Source organism: Perissodus microlepis, chromosome 9, assembly GCF_051167445.1.
Source record: "Perissodus microlepis isolate ML-2025 ecotype Zambia chromosome 9, ASM5116744v1, whole genome shotgun sequence".
Classification (NCBI taxonomy): Eukaryota; Metazoa; Chordata; class Actinopteri; order Cichliformes; family Cichlidae; genus Perissodus; species Perissodus microlepis.
In genome coordinates this window covers 16,273,650-16,298,379 of record NC_140469.1, presented here as the reverse complement: position 1 = coordinate 16,298,379, position 24,730 = coordinate 16,273,650, and the positions used below count along the sequence as shown (strand labels likewise).

The following is a 24,730-nucleotide window of genomic DNA, read 5'->3' as shown; positions in this document are numbered from 1 at the left end:
TAACTCTACATTTATAAACAATACAGCGTAAATAGATCTGATTGTCATCCTTGTAAGGACCCACTGATTTTTTGGAGGAGGGGGTTAACACACTTACTCGTGAATGAATGCAAATGTAGTTTTCTTTAAAGACTTCAGCAGAACTTAAAACCTTAAAAAAAGACAATTTCAAGTTGCTGCTTTTTGTTTTGCTCGTGTATCAAATCAGTTCAGGAGTGATCGCAGGCTTCATTTTTGGTGGCAGAGCAATTTTAAATCCCTGCACATGGCAACTTATTTGTCTGTGGTTAATTTCCCTTATAATTTCCCAGTCAATTTAATCTTTATGGTATTTTGCTTATTGCCTTACCTCATACATAACTGTGAATATCCACACATTTAGATGGTGCTACACTGCATTTTACAGCCTTTAGCAGAGTGCAACACATCCAGGAAATCTGGCAATTTGACAACACAGATTTGGCAGTTGTGGGCGGTATAGTTCACTTTCACTCGGATCGGACTGTCCCGCGTGTCAGTCCCACCGTTTCTGAATCCATAAATAAGAGCAGAGCTGTAGAATCTGCAGACTGGCTACGAAGAAACTAAAATAAGAGGCAGATGTTTGAATCGATCATTAAATGCTATTAGTTACATCAAAAAAGGTCAGAACGTTATTCATTATAAACATCTGCTGACTACAATGATGTTTATCATCAAACATGGCGACGAGTATGTGTGCAAAACACTGACAGAACATAAATGAGGGCTGAAAGTGTGACCTTTAACCTTCCTGTAGATGTTTGCATGAAAGCCATTAGGAATGAATTATTTCTAATGATGTCAGTTGCAGCCAAACTAAATGAAAATAGGCCAAAACAAAATGTACACCTGTAAAAGCGGACAAGCAGAAAGGCAAAGAAGACAGAAATTCAATTACAAAAAATATATCTTGTTTTTATAAAACAACGTTTATTCAGGTCAGACACTTAAAAAGATCTCATGATAAGAACATAGCCAAGCACAAGTAAACATTTCAGACACTGTCTTTTTCCATGCCTGAGTAATGACACAGTAAGCTGCTGAGGTCACAGGTCATTCTTTCTAAATGTTAGTCTGAACCAAATGAAAGAGAGAGAAAAAAAAGATCTACACTGAAATTTATACATATGCTTTGTGCTCGTTTGTAACCACTTTGAGCATATTTATTATTAGTAATAAAGGTTTTTACGCATTTTATGAAAATCTAGAGTGGCACTTGGTAAGAATATTTCCTAGAATAAAAAAAAAACAACCAGAATAAAAACAGGCTTAAAGATGTTGTTCTTTTTAAACTTGTATTTAATAGAGCACATTTTAGAAGACATAAAAAATATTAGCTTTATCTTTACCATAAAAGTGCTGCTGTAGCATAACAAGTGATCGCATAACCACTATTCACTGTAAAAAATAAACTTTTTTTAAAAGATGCATTACTTAAAAGATCCTGTAGGGTTCAAGTGGTTTTTTTTTAGTGTTTGGTTTGTTTGCACACAAAAATACATCACCATCAGCTGTTATCAGAAAAAGGAGAATAAGATGAACGACAAATTCAAATTCACGCTCTGAGGATCTTTGTCGGTTCGTCGCTTGATAACATCTGAGCGGAATATGAAATCTCAGGAAAATATTAGGTGCTAAGATAGGTAAGTCGGAGGGTGTGGTCATATATATGGAAATTTCTCCCTATCTGTCTTGCACTTCTTCAGCACTCCTGATGCGATGGCTTTCACGGCTCTCATAGTCTCAGTGCAGGTTGGCTTTATTAGGGATTCGGGCAGAAGGAAACCAAAATATCCCGTATCCCTCAACTCAAATGCAAATGCGTAGGGGATCCCGTTCCTGTATGCCCAGTCGATAGAGCTTCCTGAGCTGACATCTGTAAGGAAGTGCAAAATAGACAAGGGTAAGGAAAGCTTAAAACAGGAATACCTTAAGTTAAGTAGCTTTGATTTTAAAGCGTTCCATTTCTGTTGCTGCAGGTGAGCATTTAGATGTCGATTCTCTCTAGAGCAACATTCAAGGCAACTCTGAATTGATCTTGTATAATTAGAAAACTGGTATTTTTCTCCTAAGTTTAAAATGAATAACAGCTCATTTCCATTACCAGAGCGCAATATTAGAAGGATTCGAGGAACTCACACAGAGTTGTGGAGGCAGGTCCGTATCTGTACTTCACGCCATAGGCAGAGTACAAGGCTGTCACTGCATTGTGAGCTGCTGACTCCTGGATGAATGAAAGCAGAAGGCCAGCTCATCTCACATACTGCATTTCTTTAACACTATCAAAGGATCTGTACTAAGCAGCTCTCTCAGATTAATTAAAAAAATAAAACTCACTGAGTGTTAAGCAATAGATATCTTACCACACAGTTGAAGTTGGGGATTGTGGCATACTTGTAGGAATATGGGTAAAGCAGCATTTGTGCATAGGCATGAATGGATATGTATGCTTCCACGCGTTTCTTGTGCTTGCGCAGGAACTTAGCGACAGCTTTGACTTCAGGTTCAGATTCGGGGAAGGGACCGCAATACGTGTCATCGCACGGATGAGAAGAGGCACCTTCATCTGGGGAAGCAAAGGGAGAAAGGATGAAACCACGTCATCATATCTTCTAATCATACCAGGATGCTTTAAGTGGCATCCTTAATCCAGCAACAGTGACCAAGCAGTAAGTGTAAAGAAATGGAAGTAGAGCAGTAGTTCGCATTGTTGGCACAAACTTTCCTGCGGCGTTTCTGCGTGGAGCGTGTGTGCGTTCCTCCCACAGTTCAAAGATAAGTGTGTTTGGTGGATAGGTGATTCTAAATCGACCACACGTGTGGCCATGTGAGAGGGAAAAAAAGAGCTTTAGAGAGCATTAAGAGCACAGAATAAAGTGCTGTGTGAATGTGTGTAAATGGATGAATGGGGTTTGTTGTGTAAAGCTCTTTGAGTGGTCAGTAAGACTGGAAAAGTCTAGAAAACCAAATGCCAGCGTGAATGGGAACTAATAAAGACACAGACTGAAATATGATCACATTATAATCCTTTGCAGACAACCTTATTTCACTCACCTTGACCCAAAAAAGTAAACAGAAAAGCATCTGAAAACATGATGGTTTTAATTAAAGCCGTATTTTTAAAACTACGGAGTAAAAAGGGCTTCTAAGGTGACTAGTATTAGTCTGAAATGTGTTTGTTACTTTAGAAATTATGGGAGAAAAAAAAGCATATTTCAAAGTTTATTTCAGGGATACTTTTTCTAAGGCTCAATTAGCATGATGTACATTTACACTTGAAAGTCCTTCTTAAATATATCTATAAATAGCAGAGGCAAATGAAAAACCATGAATTTCAATCAGACTGAATGCTATCTTTGGGCTCACTCTGTCCTGTTTCATGTCTTTTTACAGCAGTCCATTACTGACTAATCAAATAGACTATAATTCATTTAATTATGGTACATTTCTCACACCATTTCCAGACTTTTATCATATATTTTGCACATATTCTCAAACTGTCATATGCCAGGACTCTAAATGCTGTGAATTCATGACCGAGCATTCCCTTGAAGAGATGTTCTTCATCAGGTATAAAGAAATCTTCCACTCCTGTGTGTCTGTATGTATCACAAAAAAACTTTATTCTATTTTCAGCCTATGTCTTCACCCTCTAGAGAATAAATGAGAACAAATGGATGTAGTTGTTCCTACGCACATAGGGGCACATATATACTCTTAGTCAGATTTGTCAGGTGTTATTTTACCTACCACACCATTTTACTTTCCAGTTTCTGTTAGCATCCACTCCCCTGCAGTGGAACTTGTGATTTTTGGACCGTGTCTTTCTCCAGAACCGATCCTGCAGGCAAAACCCCCCCCCCAAAAAAACCCACGTTCTTATCCACTGGCAGTAAAACACATCTGAACAACCGGTGTGACACAAATATCCAGCTCATTCAGCTCTAGTGGGTTAATTGCTTAACAAAAGTTATGGGAACAGGTTCATTTTTCCTGCATGGAGCAAAAAATATAGACAATTAAACATAAATTAAGCAGCATAATAACATGTAATAACATGTAATAACATAAATTGCCTTATTTTGTCTCCTGTTTTCACGTAGACATTTTTTCTTTCTTTAAAATTATTCTACAATCTGTAGGTGGAAAAAAACAAGCTTCCAGCTTCCCTTCTTTGCCTTGTTTTTAGCAAGCAATCCAAAAAAATGCAATAAAATGTATATGTAAAATGTGCTTCCCCTCTAAGAAAAGCTTCCTCTCAAAAATGTACATATAGAAAGACCAGCAGAAAAGCCTACAGTACCGTAGTCCAGCTGAAACGATAGCCATCCACATTAAAGACAGGCATGATGTAGAAGTTGAGCTGGTTCAGGAGTCTTGTCATCACAGAGTCATATTGGTATGAGTTGATAGCCTGTAATAATAATATAATGTAAGTCCAGTGTAATTATAAAACATACTCAACTGAAGAGGCAACCCGCATGAGACAGTACTTGCAGCCCCTTCTGGTTGCACTGATAGCCCAGCTCTCTCAGGGCGAAACGTTCATACGTGCCATCACAAGAGCATTTGCTGTGTCTCCCAGCACAGTCTCAATGTGGAGAAGATACCAGGAGAGCTGGACAGGGCGGTGGAAGGGCATGAGGATTAGTAACTGCTCCTTTGGGCCGAGAGGAGCACTGCCAACGCCTCACAAAATGACTTCCACATGCATGTATCTGACCAAATTTTGAGATTCAAACTCCATGAAACTTATAAGGATGCTTGATTGGCATTTGCCAGAGCAGCCTCACAGTGAGCACATCTTAGAGATGCCTCAATTTGTCTGTGTTTGCCTGTCTGTGACTACCACCTGCAAACTTGTTCTCTTTTTGGGGCGTTTTCTTTTCCAAAATTCTGGAAAAAAAAGATGTCCACACTTTTTTTTCCCAGTGACCCTAATCCTCTTTTGTGAATGCACCATTCTGGAGGAGCCGGATTACCTGTGCAAGCAGAATGGGCTGCAGGTACTGTCTCATGCTACCATTAGTGGCAGGGACGCTAGCAAAAAGCAAGAATGGAGAAAAATCAGTCATTAGGGATAAGGTAGTTTGTGAATACCACCTGCATACTCGTTCTTTTTTGGGGGGTGGTCTTTGTTTTTGCCTCTCCGGTGCACTCGTTGTCACTTTCATTTGCATGAAAGCAACTGAAATTGATTCACAAAGGTTTCTGCAGCCTGACTGCATAGATTGATATTCCTGATATTTAAATGACTTTATGTTACACTGTGATGATCAAGTGTTCCTTTAATTATTTCTGAGCAGTGTATCCTTTTTATATTGTATTCAGGCTCATTATCTATTGTACATTCAAACCACTGAGTCTGACAGCATAAGAGGATTGGAGCTATGAGACCTGGGCACTGGGCTAATGCTGCTTATACCTGCCTTTTAACCAGACTGAGGCCAAGGTTAATGTGCTTAAGGCTTGAACAAAGATGGCACCCTGACCTCCAGTGGCCTACCTCTATCACTACACCACAGCACATTTGTATTTCCGTTCATCATGAGTCCATTTAAGGTGAAACAGTCATGTATTTGACTTTTGCCTTTCTAGAAATTTGAACTGAACCATCATCGGAGAATGCCAGTGCAACAAATCATTGTTCTGTGAATGGTAAGGTTCAGTGTAATACACTTTTTACTAGCTGATGTTTAAGCAGTTATTTACACCTCAAAATGAGAGGATTTTAAAACAGCTGGTTTTAATGCACCTCACAGGTAACATTATAAATCAAAAAACACCCAAAACAATCCTTTGGAATTCACTTGAAGTCAGCGCTCTAGCTTTACAGATAACAGATTTTCCTTTAATTTTCTTTACTTTCTGGCACTTATTGTGCTGGACCGTGTTGAAAATCCCACTCATCTGGCATTTAAGCATTATAAAATGAGCCATTAAATGTTCTTGCAGTTAATGTCTGGCTCTGGTCTGGTACCGTCCTCACTTCAGAGAGCACGGAGACTTTAAGGGTGCAAAGGAACTTGCGTAAATGCCTGTGTTATTTCCAGCATTTTAGCTGTAAAGTATTTTCTTAAGTATTTGGATAGCTGTAAATGACAAGTGAACAGATGTTGGTGCTTTGATGAACAGACCATATGTCACAGATAGCCTGAATGATGATCTACAGCAGGCAATCAGCGGGATATACATTGTGTTCCTGTCGAGGCATTTTTCGCGCATACATCAAAGAAAGAAAATTGTAAAAATTAAAAGCAATCTGCAGACTTTATAAGCACCTCTTTGACAAACCACTGGCAGAAGGCAGGTCCTATCCACTCTCTGGCGTGAACACCACAGTCGATCCACACAGCTTTCTTCTGGAGACGACGTTTCTTTCCTAGCTGACGGGACACGAGCATTTTTAGCTTTAGATTAGGACAAGACAGTGTGTTTCTTAGTTTTAATGTGCCTCCTCTCCTACCTGAAGCACATAAAGCGGTCTTCCTTCATATGACTTCCCAACAGAGAACACGTCAACCAGATTGGGGTGGGTTGTGTTCATCATAAACATCCAGCTCTGGATCTGAGGGACAGGAAATGATGTAGGGAAGTGGATCTTAAAAGACTTGTTTACATAATTTTCAGAAGTAATTACTATGCATTATTGCACATCTGTGTGCTTTGTAAACGCGTGTTGTACAGTGACGGAGAGGATGAAAGCTCAAAGGACAAAAGATTTGTCCTCTGAGCTATGCTGTTTCATAGGGCTTGAAAGATTTGCAAACCAGGAGCCTGATCAACCTGGGAAAATAAACACTCTAAAGCTGTGAAGTGTCTGAAGTGGAGCGCACGTCTCGGTGTGTGAAAGCACGAGGCCGTGGGAAAGACACATGTGGAACTGTGTAATTGAGAGAAAGCACCCTTAGAGAGGTTTTTTGTTTACCTTGTGGGTGCAATAGATTAGAGAGCAGAGGGGAATGAGAGATAGGTAGGTAGATGTTGGGCTTCATGTCTACCTCTTCCAGAGAGTGGTAAACCTCGTAGTCATACTGAGCCTCTGACCTCCGCTTGCGAGAGGAGCGATATCCCGTCTGCTTTTCAATTTCCTTCTGTAGATTGGAGATAAATACCCTGCGTGAATGAAAGAGAGTGAAGCAGACAAACATGGTACACATTATAACCACTGTAGCATGTTTCCCATCGGCACATTTGGTACTCTGACTGTATGGTGTATGGTTTATTAGACAGTTAATACAACGATAGAGGAGGGTGTGAACTAGCCAAAGGGAAACATAAGTAATGTAATCTAAAGAATACAGAAACAGAGCTGCCTTACGTCTCATTGTGCAGCTAATGTGTGGAGATTCATATCATGAAGCACTGGGGAGCATTTTACTGTAAGTGATGAGTCACTACACTTTAAATTTCCATCCAAATTCAGTCCAAATAGGAGGCTGGGATTTAGAGACTGCAATTCTGTAAAATGGGAGAAGTTCAGAGCTCAGCTCAAAAGTTTAGAAGCCCCAATTCCAAAAAAGTTGGAATGCCATGTAAACAGAATGCAGTGCTTTGTAAATCTTATAAACCCACATTTATTCACAATAGAACACAGAAAAAATACAAAATATTCTATTGATAAAATGCAATTTTAATAAAAAAAATTAAGATAATTTTAATTTGATGGCAGCAACAGGTCTCAAAACAGTTGGACTGGTGGGGGAAACAAAAGGCTGTCAAAACCAGCGGTGCTAAAAAGAAACAAGTGAAGGGACATTTTGAAACTAATTAGGTTAACCATCGTTAATATGATGGGTCAAAAAAGACCATCTTAGAGAGGCAGTATCTCATCATCTACAGTTGATGATAAATTATTATCATATATTTTGGAGAAATCTCTGTGCGTAAAGGACAAAGCCAAAAATGACATGGTAAATGGACTGATAGTTATATAGCGCATTTTTATTCTGCTGGAGTACTCAAAGCGCTCTATACAACATGCCACATTCACCCAAGCACGGTCTTCTCTGCTTTTAGGTGCTTACTAACTACCATTCACTCTGCGATGGCTGAATCGGAGAGCAACTCTGGTTAAATATCTTGCCCAAGAATATTTGGGGTCCGATCAATAGATGACCTGCTCGACCTCCTGAGCTACAGCCACCCCAAAATGATACTGGAGAATGCGGGCATCGATCCCGCTACCTCTCGCATGCTAAGCGAGCGCTCTACCATTTGAGCTAATTCCCCGCTAAGGCCGAGCTAACTCCGCTGTCATATCAGGTTCTCAGGCAGCACTGCATTAAAAACAGGTATGCTTAATATGTCATGGAAATCACTGCATGAGATCAGGAACACTTCCAGATATCACTGTACACACGGTTTTCCGTGACATCCACAAATAGGGTTAAAGCGCTATCACACAAGCCACATGTAAACATGATCCAGAAACACTGCCATCTACTCTGGGCTCATTTAAGATAGATAGATAGATAGATAGATAGATATCCATAATCATATACTGTGCTTGCTACCGTTGTATATAGTGTATTATCTTACTTATTTTTTATTTGTACTTTATTTGTATTTTTTCTTCTGATATTTTTCCGTCTGATATCTGTACCTGAGCTGAGGTAACGCAAAAATTTCCCCGTCAAGGGATCAATAAAGTCTAATCTTATCTTATCTAATAGTGATGATAGATCTACAATGCTAAATTGCACACTGCATCTTACCTGCAGTCCAGACCATTTACTGAAAACATCTGACACGTCATGAAATGAAAAATACAACAAAGAAGACAGAAGACTGTTGAGCAGCTAGAATCCAAGGATCTCATATGAGACAGCAATGGGACAACATTCCTCTCCCCAAAGTCCAGCAGCTGGTCTCATCAGTTCCCACAGTCCCCCACATTTACAGACAGCTAAAAGGGGATGCTTCAAAGTGGCAAACATGGCCCTGTCCCAACTTTTTGAAATGTGTTGCTGTCATCAAACTCAAAATGACCTTACTGTTTCTGTTTAAACTGTTTAAATATTTGACATCTTTTCTGTTTTTATTGTGAATAAAATATGTGTTTACCAGATTTGTAAATTACATTCTGTTTTTATTTACATTTTACATGTCTACATGTTTTTTTTTTTTAAATTGGGGTTGTACATTTTGAAATGCATCGTATAATTTCAGTTATTTCTTCTAGACTAAATTAACCTTACATATCCACAACCATGTCGGTTGTGGATATGTAAGCTTCTGAAGGGACTAAATCTGTATAAATCTTGCACCATGTCTGTTGTTGGCTTGTCAGGGGGTTGGACTGTACATGGAACAAATAACACAGGTGATTAGTGACAAAAGTAATTTTTGATCAAATTACCAGGATGCAGGAAAACACATTTCACATTTGGAAATAATGCAAACTAATGATAAGCGGGTCTGTATGAGTTTGTCTTTTAATTTTGCTTCTCTCATGTGTTGTTGCCTGTAGAGATAATATCTTTGTATATACAAATACCTGATAAATTGTGTCCCTGTTGACTGCACTACCGCTGTGAATGAAGCACACAGGTATTTGGGGGTGCTGGATGAGGCAGTAAATCAGTACTCCTGGTTTTATTGTTGACTCACTGATGAGGCCATGCATATAACTAAGGTCACCCTCTCTCATCTCTTGCAACATCTAAACCAGTTTTCCACCTCATCAATCTCCCTGCTGGTAGGAAGAATCATAGCAGTTATCCTACTACTCTTTATGAATTACGAAATATGGTGTAATTGAGGTTAAACCACAGTTATAAGCATCATTACCTGTACACATACGATCCTTCTTCACCTCCCACCTGAGTCTAAAGCACATCATGTGATCTTTTTCAAAGCTTTTTTTGTAGCAGGTACGTACTAAAATACATTTCCTCATAACGTCCTGCTATAACAGTTTCTATCCACAACTTCTTTAATGATGCTAAAAATTGGATCATTATCCTGTGAATATACTGAGATGAACAAAATGAAACCCCTAACCACCCACCAAAGCCTGTCCCCCCCGCCGCGTAAACCATTTTGTGAAAAATCCTCAATCAGTCAACAGACAGTGGAAAAAAAAAAATCCTCCTCTGCGCTTCAATTCCTCCCCGAGGACTGAGATGACAATGGAATTTTTTCTAGCTGTGGCTGCTTTGATAAAACTCCATCATTTCAGCGCTAATTTTGATGAGGGATGGTGTCGAGAGATGAAAGCGTTGCTTTTTGGAGCAGATTGATAGAGTGTCTCTGATGTACGTGTGTGTGTGTGTGTCCCAGCTTTGTGGAAATATGAGGGCCTTTGCGTGCAAACTATGGCCTATTCTGCATGTGCAAATCACATATTCTGTTATGAGAAAGCTGAGTAAATACAACAACCTTTGGATAACAGATGTGTCAAAGGGTGCATGCATGAGAGTAAATATGAGTGTCCATGCTTTTATACTTACTGATAATCAATATTTTCCCGCTTTAAGCGTGCGTGTAAACCTTGCGTGTCGTTACGTTTCACGTGGACATCCACTGTGGCATTGTGACAGATTAGAGAAGCACTGTTGGGCTGCCAGAAATCCACCTAATGGAACACAGTGAACATATTAGGGTTGCAGTGACAGAAAAACCCAGCAGTAATGTAAAAGTTCTTACACTGTGAAAGTGTTCTTGGGCAAAAACAGCCTCACTGAAATGACAGTTTTATCTTAAAAAGTATCAAATTTAATTCATGAAATTTTCCATGCACTAGCCCTGCTTATCGATAGAAACTTTCCCATGAGTGCTAAAGAGTGAACAAACTCTGTTAGCTGACCGGTCGCTATAGTTGAGCATACTGTATGCCAGCTATCACAGTTATTATCACCCAACTTTAATGGGATTAATTTAATTTCTTTGATAAAACCAAATATTTTTTAGTTTGTGTGTGTGTAATGCCGTCTACCCAAAGAAACTCACCAGAAACTGGACTTGCACTTACACAGCAGAGCTTTAGGATTTTTAAGACCGATACCAATGCCGATATTTGGGGATTAAAAGGTCGGATATGTCAGGGGTTATACTCATAACATAAACAGATTTTCCTGACATTTGTTGTGTGTAAATATTTATGAGTCCTTACTGAGATACTATGACAATGCAGTTTTAAAATAATCTTGTTCTATTTTCCCAACTACTCGTGGATTACTCATTTATGCTCAGGACGATCAGCTAGTTGTTGTGTTTGTGGTGCTCCAAACACGTGCTGGACAAACTAATCAATCAATATATTGGACCGCATTCAGGCTTCATAATATTGTGCTCTTCTAACCTAACTAATCATTCAAAGCACTTTACTACAAACCATATTCACTCATTCATACTTTATTTTACACCTTTAAACACTTTCTATCAAATGCAAGCACACACACGCACACAGTTTTATTAAGACCCAAACAGGGAACCATTCCTACTTCCGTGATCAAGCAAATTTGGGGAATGATTCAATGGAGCAAAAACCGATGCACAATCCAGAGTAAATAAACCTCACTTGGCTTTCTCCTCTACTGTATGGCCTCAAATATCCTTGATAACAAGGTCTTTCAGTACTTATCACGATGTGATAGCCAGAGTCCTAATAGCCAGATATCCTTGCCAACCAAATAAACAAATAATAAACCACATAGTAACTATAGCAGTAAAACAGTGGAAAAAAGCGGAGAAGACGAGAATTTAAAAGGATTTAAAACAAACAGGAAGCAACTGATCTACCAGTAAAAGCACTGTAGTCACTGTAAAGAGATTGCTGTTTCTATGTTTGCAGATGTGTACACCCTCAGCTGGCTTTCATTTTCTGCATGGGGGCAAAACATGCACACGCTTGTTAATGTGTCAATTGGTTTAATGCTTTACAGAATGCATACCAGAATAATTTAACTACGTTTAGAGCCAGAAGGGTCAAATACCCTCAGCTGGAATGCATGGTGCCCCTGAGTGCGAACCCCTCTCTATTCCTGCACTTTTATGGTGTTTCCAAATGGTTAAGCACCCCAAATGTTTCAGCACCGCTCGTCTTTTAGCAAAACAAATCCAAAACACATATGCCAGAAGGCACTCAAATGTCCCTGATCAGATAATACAATTCCTTAAGTTAACATTTTATAGCTGTATTTATGTGCCTCAAATAGGCATTCTTCGTCTGCCTTATAAATCTTTTATGTCTTGATTGTTTATTTGCAGCGTAGCCATAAATTGGATTTGTTTTGTTTTGGTTGATGTAGCACAGACACGGGCAGAACAAGAAAGAAAAAGTTACGGTTCAATAAAAAAGGAGCTGGCTCTCCTTAGGCCAGATGAGGTGAAATCAAGTAAATGAAATCAAGTTGGCCAAGGTAGATTTAATATAAGAATGCCAACAGTGCTAACGGGGCTGTCTAAGCTGAATTAGACAAGCTATAGCATCTTAAATGCATTAAATCTGTTTGGAGGTCAGTCATACCTCGAGCAAATCAATATTTATTCTGAAAACCTGTAAGGCCCACATGGATTGTGACAGTTTTATTCTCAAATTCAGCAACAGCCTGCTGTGGAAAAGCGATTTTCCACTTATGATGATGTCATCTATAGGAAAACGCTGAAAGTTCTCTACAAACATATAAAATTATTTCAATATGACAGGAATATCAGTTTCATATTAGCCTGTGGATGTCTCAAACAAATCTAACATGAGCCCCAAAAGAAACCGAAGCTAATTCTTTTTTGTAGCTTTCCCATCAAGGCCCTGAATGTTTCTGTTTATCTCAGGTTAGTCTCGGCTGTTACAGCTGGAACTGTTAGCGGTTTACTCTATCCGTTGTTTGAAAGGAAAACTATCAGTAATCACGTAAAGCCCGTGTTTTCATGCAAAGCTATCATAAGTGTAATACCCATTTCCATCTCCTCAGTTCAAAAGGGTTTCCGGCTTTTTCTTATGTACAAATAAACTAAATGTTCTCGAGCTTTAAATAGTTGGTCAGAGGACAAAAGTAATATGAGAGTATTAACTTTAAGAGCTTGTTCTTGACTTTTTTTTTCTATATATGTTTTTTTTTTTTTTTTTTACATTTTAGGGAGGAAAGAAATCCTTAGTTGAAGACACTGCCGAGCTTTTTCCAAAATGAGGAGCCCAGGTAAAAGGAGATCTCTAAAAAATGATGCTTTTTTGTCTGTGATGCATCCGATTTATTTATTTTTTTGACACTGTAATTTTTATTGATAGTTTTGTCACAGTTTAAACACAAACATGTATTGCATTACAGGAGAAATAACCATGCAAGCACACAGTCAAAACAAACAGAACTAAAGCAAACAAAAAGGTGTGGGTGCCAATTCTAATCAACTACCGTATGCATGCCTGCCTTTACTCCGCAGCATACATACTCCAGCTTATATACGTACTTTTATACGGGCATGCATCAATAGATATACAGAGTTATAGACCTTAAATGTTTTGTTCGTTCATTAATTTTCCTTGGTGCCATATAATGTCCACTTCTCCCACTTAGCAACGAAAATATCTTCCTTTAATCTGAGAATGTAAGTCATTTTTTCCATTGCATAGATTTCTCCAACAATATTTAACCAGTCTTTTGAAGATGGCGGATCCAGTTTGTACCAGTTTCTTGTTATAGCTTTCTTTGCAGCTATCAATAGGATTTTTGTCAAATACAAGTCGTCGTACATAACATACTCTCTAATATTCCCAAGATATACAGTTTTAAAATTGTGTGGTAATTGATAGCCCAAGATATTGCCTATTACAAGAGTCACGTTCTTCCAAAAATTATGCAGTTTCAGGCACTCCCAAAACACGTGCGTATGGTGTGCTTCCATGTTACCACATCTTCTCCAGCATGGCAAACTGTCTTGAGTCTGTTTACTTTTGATTTTTGGTGTAATAAAGAATCGAGTAAGATGTTTCCATCCAAATTCTCTCCAGCATCTTGAGTTAGTCGTTGTGTTCTGGGTTTCACACATATCTAACCATTCCTCAGTTGAGATATCAGTTTTTATTTCCTGCTCCCATTTCTTTTTTATGTATTCAGTTGATGTTGCCGTGTTCTCTCTTAGATTTTTATATAGTACAGAAATTTCCTTGAATTGGAGGCCCCTGTATGATTTAATTACGCAATTCAGGATGCCATAAGACGTACGCGAACTTCGTACTTCCTTTGAAAAGTAGTCTCTGAGTTGCAGGTACCGGTAAAAATCGGTTTTCTCTAGACTATACCGATCTTTTAAATCTTGGAAACTCATCAAATGGCCATCTTTCATTACTGTACAAATCGCTGTTATTCCTTTTTGTTCCCACTTGCTGAATCCTGAGTCGTGAGCACTTGGTATAACACCAACAACATAGGCAGCCCAGTTTAACATCTTAACCTCCCTTTCCAACTTACTTTGTTTAACTAGGCCAAACCATATCTCTAGAGTGTGGGATGTTATAGGATCAAGGAAATGCTGTAAGGTTTTCTTAAGTTGCTCATTTCCAAGAAATGTCTGGACTGGGACATCCTGTACTTTTATTTCAATATCTTTCCATTTAGCATTAAAGTTCTGATCACACCACTTTATCGCTGGTCTGGTTTGGGCCCCATGGTAGTAATCTTTTAGATTAGGGAGTCCCACACCACCTTGCTTCCTAGATAGTTGTAATGTTGTGTATTTTATTCTAGGCCTTTTACCGTTCCATACAAATCTAGAAATGAGCCTATCCCAGTCCTTGAATTTTTCCACTGGGAGATGCGTCCGATTTTTGACTCACCTGCACCCTGAAGTGTATTCGACCTCATGCCTACCCTGAAAATGAAAAGTTTGACTTGACACTGGAGGCATGGCAGTGTGAACAAGCTACTGAAAACACATGTCCACAGCTGTCCAAACAGTGGCTGCTGCTGCTTTGGTTGGGTGGCCTTGAAGCACCCTGTCCACTGCCCATTCATACAGAAAACTGAGGCCCGACCAGGAGCCTGGCTCTCTCCTAGTGTCGCTCCCTACAAATCAAAAAGCATTTACTAAGTACTTCTTTGGTTTTTTGTCTCTCTTCAATCCTTTTTCTGTTTTGGGCCATACTGGCCTGGCGTTCCTGGACCACTTGCGGTGAATGGTATACCAAAGAAAGCTAAAACTGACCACACTGTCTGAAAACCAGGATTTTAGAACCACCAAGGCTCGATTTTTTAAATGAACTCTACAATTATTATTTCTACAAGCAGACTTTCAAGGTAATTATTCTGTAATAGCAAACCTGTCAAACAAAATAACCCTCAGATTGTACATCTGTGAATATATGAACATAATTAGCCATGGGAAAAAGGTGCACCCAGTCTCCTGTTTTTAGTCTTAAATTTAAGTGTATTTTTTACCTTTTGACAGCTGTTAGAAGGGACAAAGTGTTATTATTCCTTCCCAACTCTACATTTGCCACCTTTGACTCTGTTAGAGATCCTGGACCTTGATGCAGTTGATCCACTGTCTGAAACAAGCTCCCTGCCTTCTCGCTGTAAACTAACTTTCTTCTAATCTCTCACCAACTGTGCCCGAGGATGGCCGTAATAACGACACCCACTCTCACTGACATCAGCGAGAGACAGAAGAGAAAACTGATGAAACTGAACATTTGGCTCACATATTACTTACAAATACTTTGACCTCATTATTTGAAACCATATTTAATATGAAGCTCCACCATTCTAACAAGCCATATGCCATATATTCCAGAAAATAAGGAAAAGGATAATAGATCTGCTTGTTCCTGCTCACAGAGGACGACTGGATCACTGGATTTCTCTTTGTAAGTCTTAATCTTACAAAATAGAGAGTCCTGATATGAATTATGAATTTGCAAACAATTTAGCTTTGCATTAGCAAACTAAAACAATGTATAATGAAGGTCATGCTGTTTCTGAGGCTGATGGGTAATTACTTCCAAATGAATATGGGAAAAGAAGCAAGGGCTGTTGTGTCCTGCGGGGGTTCCCCCCTGTAATTTCAGTATCTTTGAAACACATGTTCATTTAGTTCTTAAGCTGTGAGACATCCAGGCGTTTGACCCAATATGACAAACTCCTTTGTATTTCATCCAATTTTCTTTCGGTGTTTCATATTAAAAATGATTGCCGAGTGTCTCGCTGACAGTATCTCAGTCTCTCAGATTGCAAATGTGTCCTGACTGTGACAGATGAACACACTCAATTGCTTTCTGCCTCACTGAAACTGTCACATCGCCTTGTCGCCCCACTATCCCTCCGGCATCGGGGCTAACTGCTTGTCTGTGGCCGATGTTCAGCTGTCAGACATTCATGTGGGCTGAATAATAACAGATATTAAACTTTTAACATGTTAAAAGTATCACATCACATAAATATATAGCACCTAGGAATGGATATAAAAGGTGTACATGAAAAAAAATAAAGTGCCAACCTTCATGTGTCCGAGAATTTCTTTTAGGGTTCGGACCTCCTCGTCATTACTCGGCGTGATCTTGAAGACCTGATCACTGTGAAGAGAAAAGCTTTTTTAAGCACTTTTTAAAAGTATCCTAAAGGTTTTTTTATGGCTCTGTAACAGGTCTTTGATCCAGTTTTTTTTTTGTTTTGGAAAAAACACATCATTTAAAAAACATCTGGGCCATTGTGTCAGGTAATGAAACTGTCTTTTGTGCCAATAGAAGAGGACACTTCTAAAAGCAGCATAGATTTTGAGATGGGGGGAAATGGGTGGGTCCTTTTTCAGTATAGATGACAAGGATCAGACCCCAGCCAAACAATCTGTCTGAGGTGTCATTAAAGGATTATATTTCATCGTTTCCAGCTCTGCAGGTTGCACCTGGAACGAGTCCCTGGCAGCCCTCATACAGTAGCAGCGGCAGTTGCTTCACATTTTCATACTGCAAATCAGTACATCTTGTAAATATGGACTGATGTCATGTATTTACCATTTAAGCATAGTATAATGATCTTTTGTTTCTAAATTAGAAGTAGCAATTAGTTTAATGCATTTGCCTACTTTTAAAAATATAGTTAAACCCTTTTTCCAGTTGTGTAATTTTAGATAAATCCACACAGATAAAACTACAGATAGATATTTAACAATGAGATTTATCTTACTAGAATTAATGGACTCAATGAGATTTAAAACAAAACCCGAGTGAACTTAAGAAACAAGAATACATTTGACTGCAAAAAAGTTAAAAATTACACCACCGAGACAGCAATCATTACACCCCCATACAATTCTTGACATGTTCACAGATAATGGAATAAAAAACTGTAACCCCGCGAACCCTGTGAGTGCTCCTAACCCAGTCTGCAAACCACGTTTTTATGTCTGGCAGCAAAACAAAGGCTCTCTTTTTCCTCAATGTGAATCTTACATCATGTTGCTATTAAATCTGCAGATCACAGCATCTTCACTTTACCTTAAAGTTAAAATGCCGGCAGTATTTTCATTACATTCTCTTTACGATAGGCTTTATTTTATCTGCAGAGAAACCTGTCTGTTTGCCTGGTTTTCGCACTTTTCCACCTTCTCTTTGAGCATCTTCGTCTTTCACTTCTTTCAAAAGTCTTTTAATGGTTTGTCACACAGGAAGTTGGGCCCCCCCTAAACAAAGGTGGCAGTAGGCCATTCTAAAGGTCTGAGCAACAAAGGCGTCTGGGTGTCCCACATGAGTGACTGCCCCATTTCACGCTGCTAAAAAAAAAAACCAACCCAGCCTGTTTCCACGAAAAGAGCAATGACAGAAGACATACTGAAACACAGTTCCTGAAACATTGGAGTAACATGCGTTTAGAAGAAGGTTCACAGGACTTTGTTTACACCATGCTTATATTACTGTACCAAAGACAGCCTTTAGCATCCCAATGCTTTTTAGGCCAAATCATTCCTTCATGTTTTAATGATTCTCAAAGTTGACAGCCTGTTTTTGTTACAAAGCTGGACTGGCAAAGACATTTTGCTTTGTTCCTACCAGCTACGGGGCTAAAGCTGTCCTTAAGTTGTCAGTCTGTTGATTCTCACAGCAGAACCCTTTCTGGGATGGAAGCAATTTGTTTTTAAGACGCTCAGGCCCTTAAACCGAAAAGCTCTCAGTAGTATTTTATATTTAAACAAACTACCCTGAGCCTTCCTCCATTTGGAGAATCCAAATTTCAGTGTCTGATAATGCTCTGTTGATGAATTACATGATATTAACTGAAAAGTTTGGAAGAGGAGGCTTCCAGCTGTGATAACCTCCCTTTTCTATATGATACCAAAACATAAGTCCTAGAGGAAATATCTCGTTGTCCAAGTGCCCCCCAAATTTTTAATCTGGGGTCAAACAGTGATTTTAGTAATTTAGGCGATGGGGTGCTTTTCCTGCATTCAGTCACATGAACCTGCAGACAGACCTTTGATTTAAAAAAAAAAACCCACCTCATAGCATTAGTACTAGAAAAACATTGCGCTGGAAGCCAGTGCAGCTTCAAGAATCCCCACTGTCATCTGTGCTGTATTTTGAGTAATCTGGACACAACAGACACAGTCTTATACAAATGCCATCAGTCAACAAGAACACTCTGGGAAAAATTTAGAGCAAACTTAAACATGGTATTATGTCTCAAACGGGAAACATGGATTGTGGAGATGGCGAGCACAAAGGCTGTCTTTGTTCAGTCTCTCATAAGATAAATGGTAGTGTCTGCAGACGACTTGTCAAAGTGCGCCTTTCCTTCACTCTAAACACTTCTGTCTCCCTCTCAGTGTTTACGTGAATGGGAATCCCAGTAGCCTAAGAAACGAATGGGGGGGCATTTCACTCACCCTGCGTAGCGGTTGTTGTAGAGATAGCCGAGGACGGGACACAGCACGTTATTGCAGATTATCACCCAAGTCAGTAAAACCGATGCGCGAAATGCTCCCATGTGGTCCGGTGGCATTTCTGATCAAAGACGGAGACACTCTGAAGGATGCAAATAAACTAAAAGAAAAATGGAAACTTCAATGATTCTCGGTTCAGCCCACCACCATCAGCAACAGCAGCAGATTGGCAAAGTCGCGTATTGGCGTGCACTCTCGTTCAGTTCTTCCACTGACGGAAAAGGTGCAAAAAGTCAGTCCACTGACACGAGAGATACTTTATCAACTCTTTGAAGCTCTGGAGGGAATTGCAGGGTAGCAGCGCTTTTTAAAATGAGGAGGACCTGAATCGCGTGGCTCCGGTGTGGGCGAAGCCGGTAACTGGATCCCTCTCCGGTGCGTAATGTGCTCTGAGAGGATAATGAGCTTTAATACCAGCCGTTAACCTGCGTCCGCCTCAGGTTATTTTTTTAAGGAGATTTATATATGTTTTAATTTTTAAGTTATGCATAAAGTTCTGATTGAATTCACGTCTAAACTTTAAGAGAAACTTTCTTCCAGTATGTTCAGCTCTGGTGCTTTTTTGGTGCCGATTAAACATCCTACTGCCGTCTTCATCCGCATACAAACAATACACATGCTCTTCTCACAAGTAATTTTCATCAGCGCTCTGATCTTTTTTATACTATTAATTGTATCCCCTATAGTGAGAATCCTGTTACAGTGCCACAGTGTGCACCTTTAGGTGGAGCTTGGTATGAAAAAGAGGAGTCTGAGCCAGGAGAAGAACAAGAAAATGCTGAATCCGGAAAACAACATGAGAGGACTCTCATTCAGACCCGAGGAACCTTCTGAGATCCTAAACCTTCTGCTTTCCTGTTTACTTACATCTCTGTACTCCGAGGCCAGTGTCATAATAACCAGCTAGCATTTCTGTCAGTGCCTTGGCCTGACTCCACCATGGAGGAATTCCTCTGAAGAGACGTAGATGACTCTCCTTGTTCTAGGCTTTTTTCGTGCCTCCCTTTGATCCACTACTTATCACCCAGCACGGTGATTAAATGTCTAAGTCAACCGCCAGCCTTTTCCTTTTGTGATTGCATGGCAGCAGCACATTTTTCACATACTTTTTTTCCAGTGTCAACAGCGCGCCACCTGTTCTACACCAATTACTCTACAACAGTCTCCATAACACACCCTTCTCTTTTTCACCCCCCCGACACACACACACACACACACACACACACACACACACACACACACACACACACACACACACACACAGGAATAAAGTGTGCACTCACTTTAGGCAGAGAAGATATAAATGAATAACATGAAAACTAAGACCTTAAAATGGGATAGTTTTAGTTGTACCATTCAGATAAAGGTATTTTCAGGAGACAAGAGCTCAGATTTGGCTTGTTACAAACTCTAGGTTGATAATTACTGTTTTAAAGGCTCTTTGTTGTGCCTACATTTATATAATAACATCAATATATACATTTCTGTGCAGAAGTCCTGAGCCGCCGTGAATAGATGGATTTTAGTTCTGCCAATTTTTCTTTTGTCCAGTTTCCTCAAATTTTTTAAGGAGACACTGCACACCATGCTGGGATATGCTGATTTTTTAAGCTAATAGCGCTTTGAGAGTCACCTTGTTGGCATAAAAAATAGTATTTTATGTCTGTCAAACTGTGTTAAACTTCTCAGTGATTCAACTAAAAAATGGGAACAAATTATGTGTTTTTGGAGACAGGCTGCTAGTAACAGAGTGGCGAATGATGTCATTTAAAATAGGTTCTTTGCTAAGTTGTGTCCTATGTGTAGACACAACACTGGTTTATCCCTGGAGTTAGGTGCCTTTTTATGCTTGAATGATTCAGAGGTTAGCTCTAAAGTGAAGAAAAAGCTTTCCTCTGAAAATGATCAGGTACAAGGACTGGACTGAAAAATGAGTAACAAAAAAAGACTTTCAGAAACCCCAACGAACTGTTGCTCAAGGTCACTTTAAAACATTACAAAGAGCCTGGATGCTTGGAGAGGAAAAAAATAGGGGTGCCTCAAGACAACTGCACAAAGCTGTTAACTTTGTATCCTGCCACGATCACTCAAAAATCAGTCCTAGGATACTCATTATAAAGGTGTTGACTTTAGCTATTATTGAGATAGTGCCTGTTTTTGTCCACAGACTCATGCACATCGATTCTGAAACCTCTACCATGTAGGACTTTGTTGACTTTTGCCTATTCTATTCTATTCTATTCTATTCTATTCTATTCTATTCTATTCTATTCTATTCTATGATTTTGTACTAACAACATGTTTCAGAGGTAAAAAACAGAAAATGACACGTTGCTCTGCAGCTGCAACATATTTTCAATCAAGATGGAGCTTGACCTTCTTTTTAACAGCTGAGGTTTTTGCCTTTACTCCATGTGAGGAGCACTTGGTCAGAATATCCATGCCATGTAAAGATCCTGCTCTTCACTGGAAAATTTCCTTGCAAGATGTTTGTCTGACAGGGCTACTTTTTTAATTTTCATTTTCTTAAAGAAATAACATAAAATCCATGAAAGTGCCTGAGCACCATGACAGCTGCACACAGGAGTATTATTCATAAAATGCTTGCTTTGCCTTCCACGTATATCATGTTCAGGGATTTGTAGGCAGAGTGAAAACACTGGTTTGTAAAGGCAGTTACACTGGCTGGTCATTTAAGCGTGACATGTTTGGTACAGAGGGCACCGCCAACACTCAATTTGGTGTTATTTTTAATACTCAGGAACACAGACCTGGGTGTGTAGCAGTCTTTTACGCTGTGGTCTGACTGAAGGTGGAGGCTCAAGCTCCTTTTTCAGAGCCATAAGTCTACAGCTGTACAATCTTAGCATGGCATCCAGGGCCAGTAAATCTCCATTTTCATCCCTGAGTCCTGAAACTGTGCTGAGGGGCGTGAAAGAACCCTTTGATAGGCGTGCAGTCTGCCGGGTTGGTGGCGCTGAGTGGGGGTCTGGTGAAACCACGGGGCCTCTGCAGGATCTGAAAGGTGGTAGCTGACCCCGAGCAGAGCTGTGAGTGCACATCTCTGACCATTTGACCCCAAAGGGAGAAATGAAAGAGAGAGGTTAGCAGGGGTTGAAGATGATGCAGACACTGAGAGGCAGCACAAAGTGGGGCATTTAACAGCCAGAAAAATTTGTCACTTACATAATGAAAGAAGAATTTACCACAAAAACATCAGCTCAGTGACGACGACTTGCTTTTAATTAATGATCCCATTCTACAGATCAAAAAGCAAGAACATCATCCATCATGATGAGAGAAATGCATTGGTGAAGCGTGCACTAATCTTTGCTCAGACATCTGCAGCTCACAGATCTCCATCTGTTTGATTACAAAGCACAAAGACTCGCTCACAGTAATAGAAATCAGTGTGCGTTACAGGAGACCTTGGCAGAAGAGTGTAGTGGTTAGAGAATATGAGATGAGTCAATAAAGTGGAAGAGGATTTCTGCAGAGTGCTGCTTGTTGGTACAGCCGTCAAGTCTGCTTACATTACACAGCATGGAAATGGAAAGGCTGTCAAGAGCGTTACGAATTACCTTTCTCTGTTTTTTGCTCGGCGTATCTTGTTTCTCCATTTTGTTTTGTTTTTCGGCTTTCCTGCACTGTTTCGTGCTGGCAAGCAACACGAGTTTCCTCAAAAGTTTGTGTTCAGATTTATTTAGGTCTGCCTTTTTTAATAAATAATGTGGGGGAAAGGCAGTTTGATGGTGTCTTGGGAAATGTGATTAAAACACACGAACATACACACACACATCAGACATCGGACAGTGCATGATTTACATTTATTACAAACACTTGGGGATTGAACTTGCTTAATATTAAAGGTGTAATTCAGAGTCAGTGAAAAACCTTAAACTGTGTTTCACACCAGATTCTGGACAAATACAGAAATAATCCAATTTATGAATGGAAGCTCAGAAACTATTCTTGATGATTTAACATTTTAAAATGGATTTATATAAGGGACAACAGAATTTATAGAGTGAGAAGGTATTTCTTCATGGCGTTTGATTGTAATCTAAATCTTAGATACTGCTACTCCCTTTGTTATTCTATGAAACATACTGTTCTATATGTCTGATGGAAACTGACCATTTTTTATCCCGGCATCATATTACTACATATTACTTGATTGTTATTAATAGCTGCGGGGACTTTGGTGATAACGCTCAGAAAATATGACTTTTTTCAGTTCAGCCACCTTGCTGGGTGAAACATGAACTGAAGAACTTTAACAGACAAGTAGGCTTGTGTTAACAACACGCCAAGACTTTATTAAACAACTTAACTTGAAATGCAGCAATTGTGACTCACTACAACCGGAATTTGAGTATTTTGTGACATGAATTTATATTCTCAAACATGTAGCTCACACATTCTTTTATTTTTCTTTGTAAATGTTTAGTTTTCCCTTTCTAAACTGTTAATCTTACAGTTATGTCAAACAGAAAGTTTTCACAGGACTTTTTCCACTAAGCTTTGCTGCTTTCAGAGAAATTAAGAGGCTGAGTAGAATCCAGGTGCTGCTAATCTAATGCACTTGATTAACTGGTCACCAGTTAATGCAGAGGTTTTGGCAGCTGGGATTCAGCAGCATTCAGGTGTCTTCTCAGGAGTGGATGTCACAGCAAATTCACCCCAAGGTCAGACTGTATAACGCTCGAAAAAGTGTTAAAAACAAACAAACAAAGAAACAAAAAACCCTGAAGAGCTACATGTTGGATTGAACGGGCCATAGTTAGCATGTTAAATGTTAAAGTTCACCACAGTACAAACAGAGGGAACAAGCGTGGCTTGTTTGGAAGGTTTTCCAGGAGAAAGTCTCCTTTCTCTAAAAAGAACATGGCAGCACAGCTTAGGTTTGCAAAGTGGGATCTGATGAGACCACAAGACCACAAGAAGAATGTCCTCTCAACAGACGAGACCAAAGTGAAAATGGTTAATGCACAGCACCACATTTGGCAGAAACCAAACACAGCACATCAGCAAAAACACCTCATACCAGCTATCAAGCAGGGTGGTGGAGGGGTGATGATTTGGGTTCGTTTTACAGCCACAGGACCTGGGCACTATGGAGTCACTGAGTCGCACACAAACTCCTCTGTGTGCCACTTTCATGATTCAAATGTCAAGCCATCTGTCTGACAGCTAAATTATGCTTGAAATTGGGTCATACGGCAGAACGATGATCCAAAGCACAGCAGCAAATCGACAACAGAAGAATCAAGTTGTTGGAATGACGCAGTCAAAGTCCAGACCTTAACCCGACTGATATCCTGTGGAAGGACAGTAACAGACCTGCGCATAAACAAATGCATGTAAACCTCAATGAACTGAAGCAGTGTTGTAAAGACAAATTCCTCCATAACGATGTGAGAGCCCGAAAGTCATCCAGAAAACAGTTACTTCAAGCTATCGCTGCAAGAAGTGGTACTACAAGCTATTAAATCATGAAGTGCACTGTTTCTGCTTTTGGCTTAAGTTTGTGATGCAGAAATAATATGAACGCACTGAGATTCATCTGAGGTTGTTGTTGGTAAGGACCAGATGATTTTCTAAAATGAAATAGGGTGAGCTTTCTTTTTATCTGGACCATATAGCTGCAAAGCCTTTCAAACAGGACTGCAGAGAGTCCTGTGGATGCATCCTTTTTCACATGGCTGCATAAGTGCATTAAAATTCTCCCAGAAAAAAAGATTTTATTTGATTAGAAAATGCATCTAGATGCGCACACACCTACAGCCTGGTCTCAAACCAGTGTTTTAAAATCTGATTTCAAAATTCAGCCAGC

The 24,730-nt window shown here is 39.5% G+C and overlaps 1 protein-coding gene and 1 non-coding gene across 2 annotated transcripts; both read right to left on the bottom strand.

Annotated features, from left to right (window-relative positions):
• Positions 1 to 955: 955 nt before the first annotated feature.
• On the bottom strand, positions 956 to 19,249 carry cpa6 (carboxypeptidase A6). The gene is made up of 11 exons (XM_084939243.1): positions 18,838 to 19,249; positions 16,456 to 16,531; positions 10,476 to 10,600; positions 7,023 to 7,137; positions 6,488 to 6,589; positions 6,303 to 6,407; positions 4,325 to 4,435; positions 3,772 to 3,862; positions 2,385 to 2,587; positions 2,161 to 2,245; positions 956 to 1,897 (listed from the first exon to the last, which is right to left on the bottom strand). The coding sequence occupies exons 1-11, from the start codon at positions 18,951 to 18,953 to the stop codon at positions 1,683 to 1,685; spliced, it is 1,344 nt and encodes a 447-aa protein (XP_084795369.1). The 5' UTR covers positions 18,954 to 19,249; the 3' UTR covers positions 956 to 1,682.
• Positions 8,181 to 8,253, bottom strand: trnaa-agc (transfer RNA alanine (anticodon AGC)). Its single transcript has one exon. It is a non-coding gene; the product is annotated as a tRNA-Ala (tRNA).
• Positions 19,250 to 24,730: the final 5,481 nt, after the last annotated feature.

What these genes read in the sequence shown, in the direction of transcription:
- cpa6 (XM_084939243.1), bottom strand. Translation starts at nt 18,953, where the DNA reads ATGCCACCGGACCACATGGGAGCATTTCGCGCATCGGTTTTACTGACT. An exon ending in CGGGAAAATATTGATTATCA is followed by an intron (nt 7,138 to 10,475) that starts GTAAGTATAAAA and finishes TCATTCACGCAG; the next exon opens with GGTATTTATCTCCAATCTAC. An exon ending in TCCCCAACTTCAACTGTGTG is followed by an intron (nt 2,246 to 2,384) that starts GTAAGATATCTA and finishes TCATTCATCCAG; the next exon opens with GAGTCAGCAGCTCACAATGC.